Genomic DNA, 15,742 nt, shown 5'->3' on the forward strand with positions numbered 1-15,742 from the left:
AGTGATGATGGTGATGATTTGTCATCAGATGCTGTGATGAAAAGAGCCACGCAGATGAGAAAGAAAGGCTGATATCGGATGGTAGAGGTGAGTAGAGGATCTGATTGAAAGGTCAGACCATCAGTGTAAACCAGTCCTGGTCCAGGGAAGCCACCAGGTTTGGAGACTGGGTTGGCCCAGTAACTGCGTTTTTATTTCACAAGAGTCAAAGAAAAACCTTGAAAAGGCTTCTGCAAACTACAAGTCCCTGGAATCCAGACTCAACATCACCCTGCAGGGGCTTAATGGCCAATCTGTCAGGTCAGTGGGAAGTGTGTGTTGAGTTTAGTAGAACTTCTCCAATGTGGGCCCATATGGGTTGTATGTGTGGTCTGTCCAACTGATGGGCTTTAGGTGATCTACATGGGCCTTGTAGACACAACTGTTCCACCAAGAGGTTTCCAGCAGTGTATAGATCAGTTTTAGAAAAAGTAATGAAATAATTGTACAAAAGTTACACACCTTTCTTGTGCTCGTTTTAGTCAGATTTATTAATTATGCTGAACCCATAAGGGAGCAAGAGTCGTCGTCCCTGATTACCACCGTCATGAAAAAGACCAACATGGACCTCACTGGCTTTTCTCTTCTGCTAGTACCGTGTGTTGGTGGCTTTATTCTACTTGCAGAACTTAAGAGGCTGAGCCAGTTTTGCTGCTTCTTCTCTTATTTCTTCTTGGAGTTTGAATTAGAGGCAGTAAGGAGTTCTGTTCTAAACTGATAAACCTGCTTGAACCCTTAAAGCAGAAAAGTCAGTGAGGGCCATGTTGGTCCAAGTGTTTTTCATGACTGTAGGTCCCCATCAGAGCTTGCCCACATGGGGCCACCATGGAACCTGCAGACAAACTTGACTTGGACCCAGCTGGGCAGACCACACCAGCCCATATACGACCCGTTCGGGCCCCACGTGAACGTGTTGGCTGGGTTGTTTCTCTGGATAACATCAGTTTCATATGAACAGAGTGTCATCGAACCCTGACGGAGCAGAAGGAAACCATCAGCCTCATCTCCAAAGAAAAACAGGACCTGCAAAGTAATTTGTCAGGTCAGCTGCTATTCTCTATCGGTGTCCATGTTAAAAAGTCTATTTTATATGTTGTTTTTTTATATTCTCCTCAACAGAATCTAAAGAGGAGTTGGTCACATGATCTTCTGTTCTGAAACTGCAGAATAGCATGGACATTAAGAATCAAACTATTCCCAGCAAAACATGTTAAACAAAGTAATGAAACAGGATAAATAGTATTAATGCATTTAATATTAGTTCTAATATGTGATGGTGTGTCAAAGTGTTTATTTTGTGCATCATTGGTGGCAGAAGATCGTCTTTTATGAAGGACAGAAAACAACATAATTCATCCACTAAATGCATTCAGTCATTGACAAAAAAAAACGATGTGAATTTAGTCAAAGCAGAAATATTTTTTAACACAGTAAAGTTAACAACAAAGACACGTTCAGTGTAAAGTCTGTAAAAGTGACACTAATTAGTGTTAAATGACCGTGGACTCCGCCCCCTTCCCAGGTAACACGCCCATATGGGTGGTACACAGGTACCAGACAGGTGGTCCATATCAGCCCCATCTTCTTATGAACCCCAGAACCCAGATGGGGTGCAAGAGTCGCCCCTGATTTACCCGCCATCATGAAGAAGACTCGGTCCAACATGGACCTCGCCGGCTTTTCTGGTTTTACGTTAAAGTAGATTCTTGGTGCTTCTGGAGTTGGACTGTACATGAAGTCATTTTTATCTTTAAGTGCTTGTTGTGCATAATTGACCATTTTTATTAAAATGCTGCTGAAACTGGGATTTAGTTGCAGAGACTGAGGCCTGGACCAGTAATGAACTGGTCTGGAATAAGACTGGACAGAAGACACATGGTCAAGTTAGACTCTGACTCTTCACCTCCATCTTCTCTCTATCAGATATCCAGCAGGAGAAGCTTAGAAGCAAAAAATTACTGAAGAGCATAGAAATGTTTAAAAAAGGTGAAAAAATGTTAATTTGTTAAATATTTTATAATAATTATGAACACATTATACACACTTCAAACTATCTGAATTGTCCTGCTTTAGATTCCAACAGGCCACGTTCAGACAGTGTTGTGGAAGGTGAGTAAATGTAGTTTTATTCAGTGTTTAGTTCTCATGGTGAAGTGGTGATGTGGTCACTCTGCTGAATACAGGTCTTCAGAAAGGTTGTCTTCTTGGTTGGGTGTTCTTCAAGGAAAAGTGCTACTACGTCTCCACTGATACGAAGAATTGGGAAAACAGTCGGGTCGACTGTGAGGAGATGGGAGGACATCTGCTCAACCTAGATAATAAACACAAGCTGGTAAGATGGAGAAGTTCACTGTCTGGCTATTTATTGAGATTTAGTCGTTTTCTTCTCTGAATCCAGAAAACTGGAGTTTCTATCAAACGTTCTTACCTTCATGTAACTTCAGTGGTGGAACATTCACAATAATGGTTCAAAAAAGGAAAAAGCCACACCAGAATTTAACAGAGGCGGGTGGGTAATCCAGGTCCAAAAAGTAAAAATCCTCACGGTGGTTCTTGTCAGTTGTTCTATCCTTTCTGTTCAATTTAAGGAACAAGTTCTTGTGAGAATTTTGATACAGATTGAGAGAATAATAAATCTCAGGTCCATTCAGGTACTTTTTTATGGCAGAACATGTTCCTGAAAGTAAAAGTGAAGTGATTGTCACTTGTAATACACAGCAGCACAGCACACGGTGCACACAGTGAAATTTGTCCTCTGCATTTATCCCATCACCCTGAGTGAGCAGTGGGCAGCCATGACAGGCGCCCGGGGAGCAGTGTGTGGGGACGGTGCTTTGCTCAGTGGCACCTCAGTGGCACCTTGGCAGATCGGGATTCGAACCGGCAACCTCCTGATTACAGGGTATGCTTAACCGTTAGTCCACCACTGCCCCATAATGTCTAGTAAACAGAACAGAAGAACCAACACACAAGTTTAATATTAAAAGACAAAATCCAGGTCCTTCTTGGTCCAAGTGTTTTTCATGGCGGTTGGTAAATCAGGGGCGACTGTTGCTGGGTTCCGTTTTAAATATTAATTCGGTTTAAAACTAACACAAGAAATATGTGTAATTTTGTAAATTGATTTAATGAAATTTATGTCAAATTTCTATTTCATTTCTAACCCTGAACTACACACTGCTGGAAACCTCTTAATACAACAGTTCTGCATACAAGGTTGGTAATAAAACCTGGTGAGGACCTTTACTTTCCGGACCTGGATTACCCGCCTCTGCACAGCTACAGATAGAAATATCTTACCTGGAATGGAATTAAAACGGCAGCGTCTTAAGAGGGTCTAGAAGATGTGGACCTTCTTTTCCATGGTGGTGCTACAAGGCTCTGGTGGAACATCACCATGATGCTGTGTCTAATAATGTGTCCCATGGGCTGATCTCGTGTTTACAGAATTCAGTTAATCAAGTTGTACATTAAAATATGAGCAGAGAACGTACTGAATTATTCATTTTCAAATATTTACTTCAACACAAAATATAATAATTATATTGGCCGTAGTTACTGGATTGGAAATGTGACTAAATATTTTGGGAGGTAAAGAGTTTGTATTTATTTGGATTTCTTATGACTACTTTTCATTTTTGATACACGCCGTATATTACAGAGTAACAAGAGAAATTATTTCACTTTATTTCAGAAACAGAGTCTGGAGAGTTCAGTACAGTCCTGTGTTGCCGTGTATTATCAACCACGGTATTATCGTGACTGTAACTCTGAATTGAGGCGAGTTTGTGAATCCAGTCCAGTAAAGTAACACGCTGCTCGTATTCAACATACAGGAAGTGAAGAACATGCCGGATGACTGTAGAACAATCGTTAGAACGTCTCTGGCGTTTATTCATCATCCGCTAGCAGCAGCATACAAATGCATCAAGAACTGTATTTTTACTGATGTTAATGCATGTTTTTTATATATCGGTTTCATAGTTTTATGTTCATATTGTTTTATTCTAATTCATATTACATGGTTTTGGTGAAATATATGTACACACACTTTAATAAAATACTTTTTAAAATGAAGGATGTGTGTTTTCATTATTGACAGGACTTTTTTATATTCGTACCACTTTCTTTACGTGGCCACCAGCTTCAGGTGGTTGATACCGGGACCCACATGGGCACTGAGGGTGCAGCGGGTCTAACAGCAAATATTAATAAATACCAGACCAGAATGTAAAATCCTGCAGCTTTACACGAACCAGCACCTGCCCTCCACATGAAGAAGTGAAGGTGACGTGATCGTCATTGTGAGACCCTGCAGCACAGCACACGGTGACACGGTGAAATGTGTCCTCTGTATTTAACCATCACCCTTGGTGAGCAGTGACCATGACAGGCGCCCGGGGACCAGTGTGTGGGGACGGGACCTTCATCAAGGGACATTGAACGTCCTTTACTGTTTAGGAGAAGAACATTTTACCACAGGACCAGTGGCATGCATGTCCCAATAAAGAGATATTAATAATGACTGATAAATACGTGTATTCTGTACTAAATCTGAATGATAAGTTTCATTCTATTTCCCAATAACACAATTTAAAGCCACAATCTTGTAGTTGAGCGGCCACGTCGCCCCACCACCGCACCACCATGCAGGGCAGAACGAGTCCGGTAGCGGCCGGTAAAGCGTTTCACCAGATCTACACGCTGCATATTAACATAACGGGCAGAATCTGAACACAGATTTTTTATTTTCTGCTTGTGTTCCGTGTTAATTTTTCATATCCAGATTCCAACACTTCTGCAGTAACGTCAGAGGTGTCTTTATATCATTTAAAACTACACTAATAGACCCGCTAGTTGCTGTATGTAGCGCTTCTTCTTCTGCGTTGTGTAATTTTTTTTATTTCGTTTCTTGAACCGCAATGATGAGCCGACACCCAAGAGATTTTCCGTGCAAAGTGTATTCTGTACAAAAGCAAGGTCACATCAGAACATCGCGTCACAAATCACGTCTCTCTGCACCTCTCTCTACAATATACAGTAATAACAGAACATAAAAAAATATTCACAAAATAACACACATGCAAAATATTCCGAATATGTACATAAATTAAAATAGAAGAAATAACTTTTTACACACAAACCCCACGCACCTCTCACAGCTCATGCCATGTGTCTAAGAGGACTAAACCGGGTCTCCAACCCACTAACCCAAGGGCACGGCCGCATACAACCACTTTTCGGGGGGTGATCAAAGTTTTAGAACCCACATAACTTTTTATAATAATCATAAATTGAACAAACAAAAATACAGAAACATATTTAAATAACCAGAAACATTAACACATTTTAACATTCTACAATTAAACAAACACCCGGATTGTCATTATAATTCCCTTACCCACATCAGAATACAGGTAAACAAAATAAAAGTCTTTAGAAAATAAGAAAATAAAAGACACAAAAAAGAAGAAATACATTTATAAATCTAGTGTAACCATTTAACTGCGGCACATGTAGATCCTTTTCCCCAACTGGGGTCTCTGATTAGGGCCTCGGGCAAAAGAGGTCGTGGTCCAGGCTCCTGTTCATGGCTTCCTGTTCTTCCACCCAACACGTTCATGTGGGGCTTATATGAGGTGGAGATGCGCTGGTCTGGTTCTGCCCCAACTGAGTCCTACTAGTTGGGTCCACATGGTGGCCCCATGTGGACAAGACCAGGTGGGCTTTAGGTGGGCTTCACATGGATCTTAAACCTACACGGGCCTTTTAGACACAAATGTTCCATCAAGAGATTTCCAGCACAGTGTCTAGATCAGGTTTAGAAAAAATGTATAAATCAATTTACAAAAGTTACACCCATTTCCTGTGCTGGTTTTAATTCATTAATGAAGCAGAACCCAGATGGAGAGCAAGAAATGAAAAAAGTCTCGGACCAACATGGACCTCGCCGGCTTTTCACTTTTTTTTATTAAAATGATGTGTTGCTTGCGCTGTTGTACCAGATCTTGCTGATTCTGTCATTATTTCTTATTGAAGTTAGATTTAGGGTTGCTAGTAATAACTGAGGGCTTCTTTTCCACATGATTCTCTTCTGTAGATAACGGCACAGCAGTTATTTTAGATGTACTGACTCTTTAGAATCGACATCGCTGAATCAGTTCTTCACCCCTGATCTTATCTGCTCTCGCAAGTTAAGCAGGGTTTGGATTAAACTTTGATGAATGTTTCCAGCTGAACTATCTTAAGACTCTTCTGTTAGTTCATTTATAAAGTAAGTTTTGGTGACATTTTCAAACAGGCAGCGCTTACGGCCAGACCACCTGAAGAACGCCCCTTCTCGGCTGATCTTGAAAGTTTAGCAGGTTTTTGGCCTGGTTAGTACTTGGATGGGGTTAGTACCTGCCTAGGAATAGCTATAAGTATTTATTCAGTTGACCTATATTACATTTCTTTTGTTGGTTTATTACTAGAGTAACAGGTTCTGGTGCCAAACAACCAGAATCCAAACAGCCATACCCATCCAACACTTTCATGTGGTGCCCATATCGGTTGGAGAGTCAGTACATCTGGTGTGGTCTGCTCAACTGGGTCCCTGATCATTTTATTTGGGGGTTCCATGGTGGACCCATGTGGACAAGCCCACATGGGCAGCAAGTCACCCTGATTTATCCACCGTCATGAAAAAAACTTGGACCACCATGGACCTCACTGGAACATTTAATTTTTTTAGAAGAAAAAATAATTGAGATGGACTCAGGAATGGTTCAAACTCGGGTATTTATTAAAGCTTGATTTTAAATACAAAATATTCACGCTTTTGCTGAAATAAAGATGGCTAATAAACGTAGTTCCTCGTGTCTGATCTGCTCATCACACCTACACGTGACAACCACCATCGTTGGACTCATTCAGGATGGTCACGAATCTGCATACCGACAGGAAGTATACAACCTGGTATACAACCTGGCGCTGAACAAGCTCCAGACTGTGGAGGTGACAGTGGACTCCAAGATATGAGATGTTCCTTAACACTGCTCCCCCTCACCATATCAGACAGGCCAGTGTCTTCTGTGGAGATCTTCAAGTTCCTGGACACGGGCTTTTTGACAACTGAACTGCGATCTGTTCACTATTGCACTTTATGTACACGTGTATTACCTTAATAATCTTTAAATTTTTGAGTATATAATATTTGATTTTGTTGTATCTTGTTGTTACGTCCCTGGACGTATGCTCCTACGTGTTCTGTGTGGCTGGCTGTGTTTTTGTGTCCTGTCTCTTTTAGGTTTACTTTGTGGGAGGAGTTGAAGCCTACCAGCTCCACCTTTAAATTGTATTTTTGTCACATACACAGTCATACACGGTATGATATGCAGTGAAATGTTTTAATTGTTCTACATAAATGATCACATATGTGTATAATAAAATACTGTTTGAGTGTATTCTGTATTATATGATATGGCAAGTGATGTACAGGACAGGGGAATTTTTATACATTTTTATTCTGAAATAACAGTTTCACACCAACTGTTTTTGGTTTCCTTTTTTTTGACAACCTCTCCGGCCTTTGAAAACACCCTTTCACAGCACAGAAGAAGAACGCGAGAGCAAGATTATACAAATTGGGGTACAGTCCTTTTTGCCTGTCAAAAGTACCTCCAAACTATATAAACTCTATCCAAACTCTAGTATCCAAACTATTAAAACTCCTTTAAAATTCTGAACTGACCGCAACTCTCCATATCGCCTCAAACCTTGCGGCAAAATCTGAACCGCTTCCTGAAGCAGTCACGTGGTACAGCTGGCAGCTTCGGAATACACCATTTTAGGCTCCTTCCCTAAATGAAGCAAGCCTCAATACGTGCTTCGCAGAAACACCCCCTCCAATACTCGATACACGCTACGAAGCCTCGGTACGTCCCGTAACATCACTACCGTAACATCACTACCTAGACCCCTAGGAATGTAACAAATGGGGGCTCGTCCGGGATGTTTTTTCCCTGGTTCGGTGTTTGTGATCACAGTTGTACATCAGGTAAGTTAGGGTGTTTCTTGGGGTCTTTGCTGTGGCAATGCCCTCCCTGCAGAGCACCACTTTGGTTTTGTTATTTTTCATTTCTTTCTTTCGGAGCTACTCCGGGTGGGGTACGTCTCCTCTTCTCTCCCATGTCGCATTTCTTAAACCCTAGACCTAGGAACGTGACACTTGTCACTGTTTTTATACTGTTGAGCTTGAGAGACATCTTTGGAATCAAATTCCTTGTACATGTTCACTCATGTACTTGGCCAATATACGTGATTCTGTTCAGCTCTAGTTGACTTGATCTGACTTTGATAAGCGCTGCACATCTCAGTAAAAACAGGTCTTCTGATGGAATGAGCTTTTATTTAATGATAAATGAATGATCTGTTACTTTGCCTGTTTCGAAGTTAAAAGTAGCAGGTTGACTCCTCCCTCCCTCTTTAACCCTAGTCCAGACAGTAAGAGTGTACGGGGTTTCTGGGTTCAGCTCTGTGATTTCTGTGCCTGAACCAGGACAGTCCCTCCAGAAGTCCAGTAAGAGATCAGGAACCTGTGTGGAATCTGATCCATCCCACGTGGCAGAGCCCAGCTGATCTTAGCAGATGTAGCAGAAACTGAGACCACAGTCACCTTCTCTGGAGCTGGGATTTCTGGAAATGATTGTTCTTGATTATAAAGTTGAATAAATAAAATAATTATTAGGTAATATTAATAAGTCGTCTCCCTTACGTGTACAGAAGGGTCTAGTGAGCGTCCTGCTCTTATGTCCACTGCTCAGTACGGTATGGACACCGATCGTATATTTTGTTGCTGGCTTTAATCCAGATAAGGAATATCTGAGGTGATCAGTATAAAAGATCTCCTCCTCTTCACCATCACTACAGAGGGACAGCAGGTAGGACGCCTGGTCCACTCCTTCAGGTTTACTCCATGTTACTGGGGTCACTGTCAGATTCTGTGGTTGAGGGATCTCTGTAATGAAACGTGTTAAACTTGTCAGCAGCTTTTAAAATAAAGTCTACAGTCACACCAAATACAATTACAATGCAACAAATTAAATGACATTTACAGCATTTACCAGACGCCCTTATCCAGCGCGACTTACAATCATTAGTTACAGGGACAGTCCCCCCCTGGAGACATGTGGTAGTAGCTACTGTTACAAATATCAGTACTGATACATGAGCTATAGATCTAAACACAAATAGTAATGCAATACTAATATAATGTAATATAATTAATATAATGTAACAATATAAGAAACTAGGAACCAAAAGAAATTGTAATGGACCTTTCCTGGCTTTGGTGTTCCTAATAAAGTGGACAGGGTTGCTAAGGATTCTCTAGGTGTCTGGTAGAGTTCTAGCAAGTTCATGTATTACGAGTTTGTAATCAAATTAACAAATCGTCTCCACGCAGCGTTCGGAGCTCAGAGATGTTTTAGCAGTCAGATGCAGAGCATTAAACCGGACAATGAAACTGAACCTACCACCGGTCACCGCTGATTTACCCACAGTCATGAAAAACACACCAACATGGACCTCGCTGGCCTGTCTCTTTTTATGTTGTGTCTTGGTGGCTCTGGTCTACTTGTAGGAACATGTACCTGTGAGCCAGCCTCACAGGTACATGTTCCTGGTCCTGCAGAATGTCCCATCTTACAGCATTAGGAGTCATTTTTTAATGACACCATGCGCAGAACCGTGCATTAAGATGCACACAGCTGACACGGTTTACATTGCATTGCTGTGTGCATAAGTCCCGCCTCAACCGGAAACATCCAGCAACCAAAAAACGCGAATAATTTCATGTGGCCAGAAATTCCATTTAGTTTGTCCACATTTTCCGCATCACAAAAACGATGAACAGCAGAGTGATAGGACTCGGCAATGAGCTCGCAGTTAGCAACGATGTGTCAGGGACGGCCACGCGTCCCCCTGCTGGCCCGGAGGACGGGTGGCAACCGTGACAGCAAAATTTGCAGTTAAATCGGTTGTACAGATTTATGCTGTAAAATCTAATGTTGAAAATAACGAAATACATTTACAGTTAAACTAAATTAAATTACTCGAGTTCATCCATTTCTCCGCTTCTGAGTTCACAATATACTCAGTTTAACAGTGACTCCGCCCCTTCCCAGGTAACAAGCCCATATGGGTCAATATCATCAATATCAGCCTCATCTTAATATGAACCCCAGAACCCAGATGTTTGAGGAGATTTTTTAACTCAATAACTTTATTGGTATAATTGTCGATGTACCTGTACGTATTGATGCTTTGACACATGAACTCTGGCTGCCAGCGTCACCAACTGTGACCAGCGAGAATTGGTACTCCTCTCCCGGACTGAGACCCTGTATAACCATTGTTGGAACTGGAACGTCAAGGCAGCGATCGTCTCCTTTCTGTCTCCAGCTCAGCCTGAACCTCTGGTCTCCAGCCAGACCTTCAGGAGCTCCCCAGCTCAGACACAGCGAGTCCGAACTCACTGAGGTGACCTGGATCTGACCAGGAGGAGGGAGACCTGGGATTGACAGCACAGTACCAGTGAAATAGATTAGAACATATAAACCCTGAACTCTAGATAATCTAGAACTTCACACACACAGGAGCATACAGTACCTCTGTTGACAGGAAGCTCTGTGTGAAGATTCTGTATAAATGAATAAAAGAACGTAAATGTAATAATTGAACCAGAATCCTGTCAGATTGTGTAGAAGAACGTGGTTGTAAGCTGTGCTGTTGTACCTGATGTCCTTGTCCAGGCTGGATAATGATGATTTCGTGTCCATTATGCTCCACCACTGAGCACAGGGCACAGACGGGTTTGTGGTCGGTGTTACAGTAAAACTCCAGCTGTCGGTGGTGCTGCTGACAGAGTCTCTGCTCCACGTCTCCGGTCACCTCCACCAGTCGGTGTCTCTGCAGTGCAGGAGACGTGGAGGGGACAGTAGGAGGCACAGCAGGGAATAAGTCCAGGTACGGAGAAGAGGCTGGGACAACAAACCAGAAATCCCATTACTGCACTAAAATAACGATGTAGCACCGAAAATAAAGCCTCAAAACTCCAAATCATTTATAATAAAAGATTATTGATGTTAATGATCCAGACTACCCAGACTGTGTGCTGACGGGATCTTCTGGCTCTTCGCTCCACTCGGACACAGTGGTGGGTGAACGTGGCCTCACCAGCTGAACCCTGGAGAGAAGAGGCGAGTGTGTAACCTGGGTGTGTGTCTGCTTCTCAGTCTGCATGGCGGTACGGTTTGTGTTGAGGATCAAATACTCGGGGATATTAGCAGAGTCCACACTGAAGTTAACAGGTGTCCCCATAGAAGCAGTACTCCTCATGGACAGAACGCTGGGAACAGGAGACTCTGGTCTCACATGTTGGACGCTGTCAGTAAAACACGCGGTTGGTACATTTCAAACGTTCTTACTAATTTATGTAGAAAATAAATGTCTACTTTTGCATATTAAAAATTCAGGGACCGAAGTTTAGTCGGACTCACCATTCATCTCCAGGATCTTTAGATCGTCCTGCACACGTCTCTTCCTGGACATCCTGGTCGTTCACAGGGTCACTCATTGTAGAGAAATGTCCTGCGTACTATGAATAAAGTGTGTCGGTTTCCTGGCACCACGCAACAACATTATTACTTTATTACACCACAAGTCAACATTGGACTTCATTTAACCATGTTGCCATGTGGCCGTTTTATTATTATTTTCATTGTGATTTACAAGAATTTGTGTTTGAGTTTGTGAGTATAGTGTGTGTGTGTGTGTTTACAGCTCTTCACAAAGTTCAAAGTTCGATGTAAAAAAGCGACTGCAAGAAAAGAAGCTACAACACGACAAGCCACACCCTCAGCTCAGGTTCAAGTCCAAGTTCAGGTTGAGCTTTATTGTCGATTCAGCTAATAATAATAATAATAATAAAGTGAAGTGATTGTCATTGTGATACACCGCAGCACAGCACACGGTGCACACAGTGAAATGTGTCCTCTGCATTTAACCATCACCCTGAGTGAGCAGTGGGCGGCCATGACAGGCGCCCGGGGAGCAGCATGTGGGGACGGTGCTTTGCTCAGTGGCACCTCAGTGGCACCTTGGCAGCGAACCTTCCTTAACCGCTAGGCCACCACTGCCCCATAAAATCTAACATGCTACATGCACGTTAGACGGTACAGACTCCACATGCGTCTCTTTCAGGTCACCTTTCCGGTCTGAAGGTGACGAACATCTGCAACACCTCCCTATAACGCCTCCTCGCCGTTAGACTCGGCCAGTGAGAACGTGGAACTGGGTGAGCGTTTTACTACATTGTAAAATCTACATTATCAGTGTTTAAAACAAAATATGCCATTTAAACTTTTATATATATTCTGATTAATACGTTAATTAGTTCAACTGCTTGGATTTACTGGCTTCACACCCACAAACATGAAATGATACAGCAGAAGTCATGAAATGACATTACTGTGATGGCCCTGTGATCATTTCTCATAGACACTTGGAAATAGGTTTTCTTTTTTATTTCCTTCCGTTCTTGTTTTGAACTGGTCTGAACACACAGGGACCCCAGAAACGTTTTTTTGAGGTATAAATGATTATGCATGAGTTTGCTGAGAAATGATCGTTGGAGGAATTATTGTTTCATTTTTCGTGAACTACAATAATTTGCAAGCAGAAGGGGCCCTTTTTGATAAAAATTGTTTACTTACAATTTAAATATAATTGGGAGAAATATTCTGGGCTCCATCTTCAGCCTGGGCTTCCATTTTCCTTCCATGACTTTATCGTTGCAAGAAGTAGGGCAAGACAAACAAAGGCAATAAATGAGACCAAGAGACCTGTGACTCAGTTCCTCATCCATGGTTATGTTGTCTCCAGAAGACCTACACCATTTGTATGGGCTGTTGATCATCCAGCGGCCGTTTCACTTGGTCATGTGTAGTATTGTCCATCTGATTAAAACAGTGTCACCCAGACCAGAGGACCGGTGTCCACAGACAAAAAAGAACACAGCTTCTTCAGACGACCCACGACTACAGCAGCATCTTTCTTGCTGTTCTTGTACTCGTGTATGTTTACAAGAAGCATTAAAAAGAAGAGCAAAAGAGCTGGGCATATCAGTGAGTGAACTGTTCAGGTGTCCATGCAGAAGTGTGAAGAACTCGCTGATCTTGAGCTTAATCTTGAGCGAGAAGTGAGAAGACCTCGCTGATCTTGAGCTCAACCTTGAGCGAGAAATGAGAAGCACTCGCTGATCTAGAGCTCATTTTCAGCAAGAAGGGAGTAGAACTCGCTGATCTTGAGCTTCATCTTAAGCTTAATCTTGAGCGAGAAGTGAGAAGAACTTTCTGATCTTGAGCTTAATCTTGAACGAGAAGGGAGAAGAACTCACTGATCTTGAGCTTAATCTTGAGCAAGAAGTAAGAATAACCCACTGATCTTGAGCGAGAAGAACTCACTGATATTGAGCTCAATTTTGAGAAAGAGATGAGAAGAACTCACTGATATTGAGCTCAACCTTGAGCAACAAGTGAGAAGACCTCGCTGATCTTGAGCGAGAAGGGAGAAGACCTCGCTGATCTTGAGCTTAATCTTGAGCGAGAAGTGAGAAGAACTCACTGATCTTGAGCTCAACCTTGAGCAACAAGTGAGAAGACCTCGCTGATCTTGAGCGAGAAGGGAGAAGACCTCGCTGATCTTGAACTTAATCTTGAGCGAGAAGTGAGAAGAACTCACTGATCTTGAGCAAGAATCAAGAATAACCCGCTGATCTTGAGCGAGAAGAACTCACTGATCTTGAGCTCAATTTTGAGCGAGAAGTGAGAAGAACTCTCTGATCTTGATCCAATGAACAGGATTCCATCAAGAAATAGCCATAAAAGAAACAACTATGAATCTATTTAAATCAATTGTTTACATTAATTTACTTAATGGTGAAAAAGTCAATTCCTACTAACAACAGCTAAGCAATTCCTGAATTCAAAGATGTTCCCAATAAATCGTTCTGGACAGGTAAGCGCTGGAGGCGGATTTAATTCCGAGTCAGAAGATATATATGCATATCTTTCCATGCACTGGTATTTATTATGGGGCTTGCCATGATTATCGCCTCAATTGTCATGTGATGAACGTGTCAAACTGTAAGGTCCTAGATCTAGATAATAACAGAAGTCCGAGTAGCTTCCAAAATTAAAGAAGTAAAAAAAAGAATCAGCAACAGTTGGTTCAGCTTCTTGAGATCCACAAGAGGAACAAGAACTTGAAGATACGGTTTTAATGTAAAAAGATAATTACCAGAACAAAATTAACGGGGACAAACCCATAAAAAAATTGAGAGAGAGATTGCGTGAGAACTTCTCTATTGTTAATGTGAGTTTTCGAGATATACTCACAAAAATATTCAAACCTGTGAAACATTACAGCATTCCATGTAATTTCTCCTTATATTTTCTTTTTCATCATTAGTACATTGAAATCAGCTAAATAATGTTTAAATGAATCAAGTATACATTTCTACAAAAACTCTATTAATTATATTTAAGCTGTGTTAAGGTAAACTTTTACATGAACATAACTTTCCAGCTTGATGCCCCGTCTCGAAGATCGATCTCCCGGGGTTTTGGATGACTTGGAGAAAAGGGGAGCGGGAGGGCGGTTGGTTTTGCATGTTGAGTTCTGTCCGGTGTGTGGTATATGTGAGCAACATGGGGATCCTGGTGAGCCCTGCTCCTTTCTTGCAGCATCGCGGTGAGAAGAACTGGAAATGGCTTTATCCTGGTAGTCTAATAAACAACTCTCTTGATTCTATCGTTTTTGGCGTGTTGGTGTTTATGAGGTTCCTCGAACAGAGAGTCCCGGTCACACCTATATGTTGATCTTAATTAAAGAGAAAAGTTGACTAATCTCAGTCCGACCTTCTCCCAATGGATGGTTCCAAGCAGGTAGTCCATGCCTTGTAAAGTTCTAAAAGCAGGTAGTCCAAGCAGGTAGTCCATGCCTTGTAAAGTTCTAAAAGCAGGTAGTCCAAGCAGGTAGTCCATGCCTTGTAAAGTTCTAAAAGAAATTACATTTCTTTAAGGTTGACAAGAAATTAACTGAAGTTATTTATATTATCGCAGTTCCTTTTTTACCCACCACACAAAATTAAATTTCTTAATATGAATAATATCATTTCAAAGTGCTAAGTTCAAAAGTAAGTCTCAATCTAACAAAGCATTTTGGACTGGTCTAAAAGGTTAATTGATAAAGTGAAACAGTAATTCAAAATAACAAAAATTGTATAATTAAGAAAATAATACTAAATATTATAAATAAATGTGTGGATGAAAGTACCTTAAATAAAAATGCCTCCGCCACTGGTTTTAATTGTTCCAATTGCGATATTATTCACTATCTTATTAATAAAAAATTCCCCATTAGTGTTTTTCATTCACAGTACTCTGTGGTTATTAGTACAATAAACGCTAAATCAACAAACATCAAATCTGAAAAATAACTTAGTATTCATTTATTTTTAGAAATTAAGATTTCATCAAATTATTACAAAACAGGTATTAGTAGATAACTTTTAGACAATGGTAATTCAACCTAGCTTGATCTGGTTGTAGAAAATGTAATTAAGATTTAAAAAATTTTATAAGAAATGTACGGTCGTGGT

General features: G+C 41.3%; 1 protein-coding gene across 1 annotated transcript; it reads left to right on the plus strand.

Moving 5' to 3' along the window:
- Nucleotides 1–1,008: 1,008 nt before the first annotated feature.
- On the plus strand, nt 1,009–3,978 carry LOC114774345 (C-type lectin domain family 7 member A-like). Its single transcript, XM_028966271.1, has 5 exons — nt 1,009–1,081; nt 1,963–2,025; nt 2,113–2,148; nt 2,223–2,371; nt 3,734–3,978. Exons 2-5 carry the CDS (start codon nt 2,013–2,015, stop codon nt 3,848–3,850), a joined length of 315 nt encoding a protein of 104 aa, XP_028822104.1. The 5' UTR covers nt 1,009–1,081; nt 1,963–2,012; the 3' UTR covers nt 3,851–3,978.
- The last annotated feature ends 11,764 nt before the right edge of the window (nt 3,979–15,742 follow it).

This window comes from Denticeps clupeoides, unplaced genomic scaffold (assembly GCF_900700375.1).
Source record: "Denticeps clupeoides unplaced genomic scaffold, fDenClu1.1, whole genome shotgun sequence".
Lineage (NCBI taxonomy): Eukaryota > Metazoa > Chordata > Actinopteri > Clupeiformes > Denticipitidae > Denticeps > Denticeps clupeoides.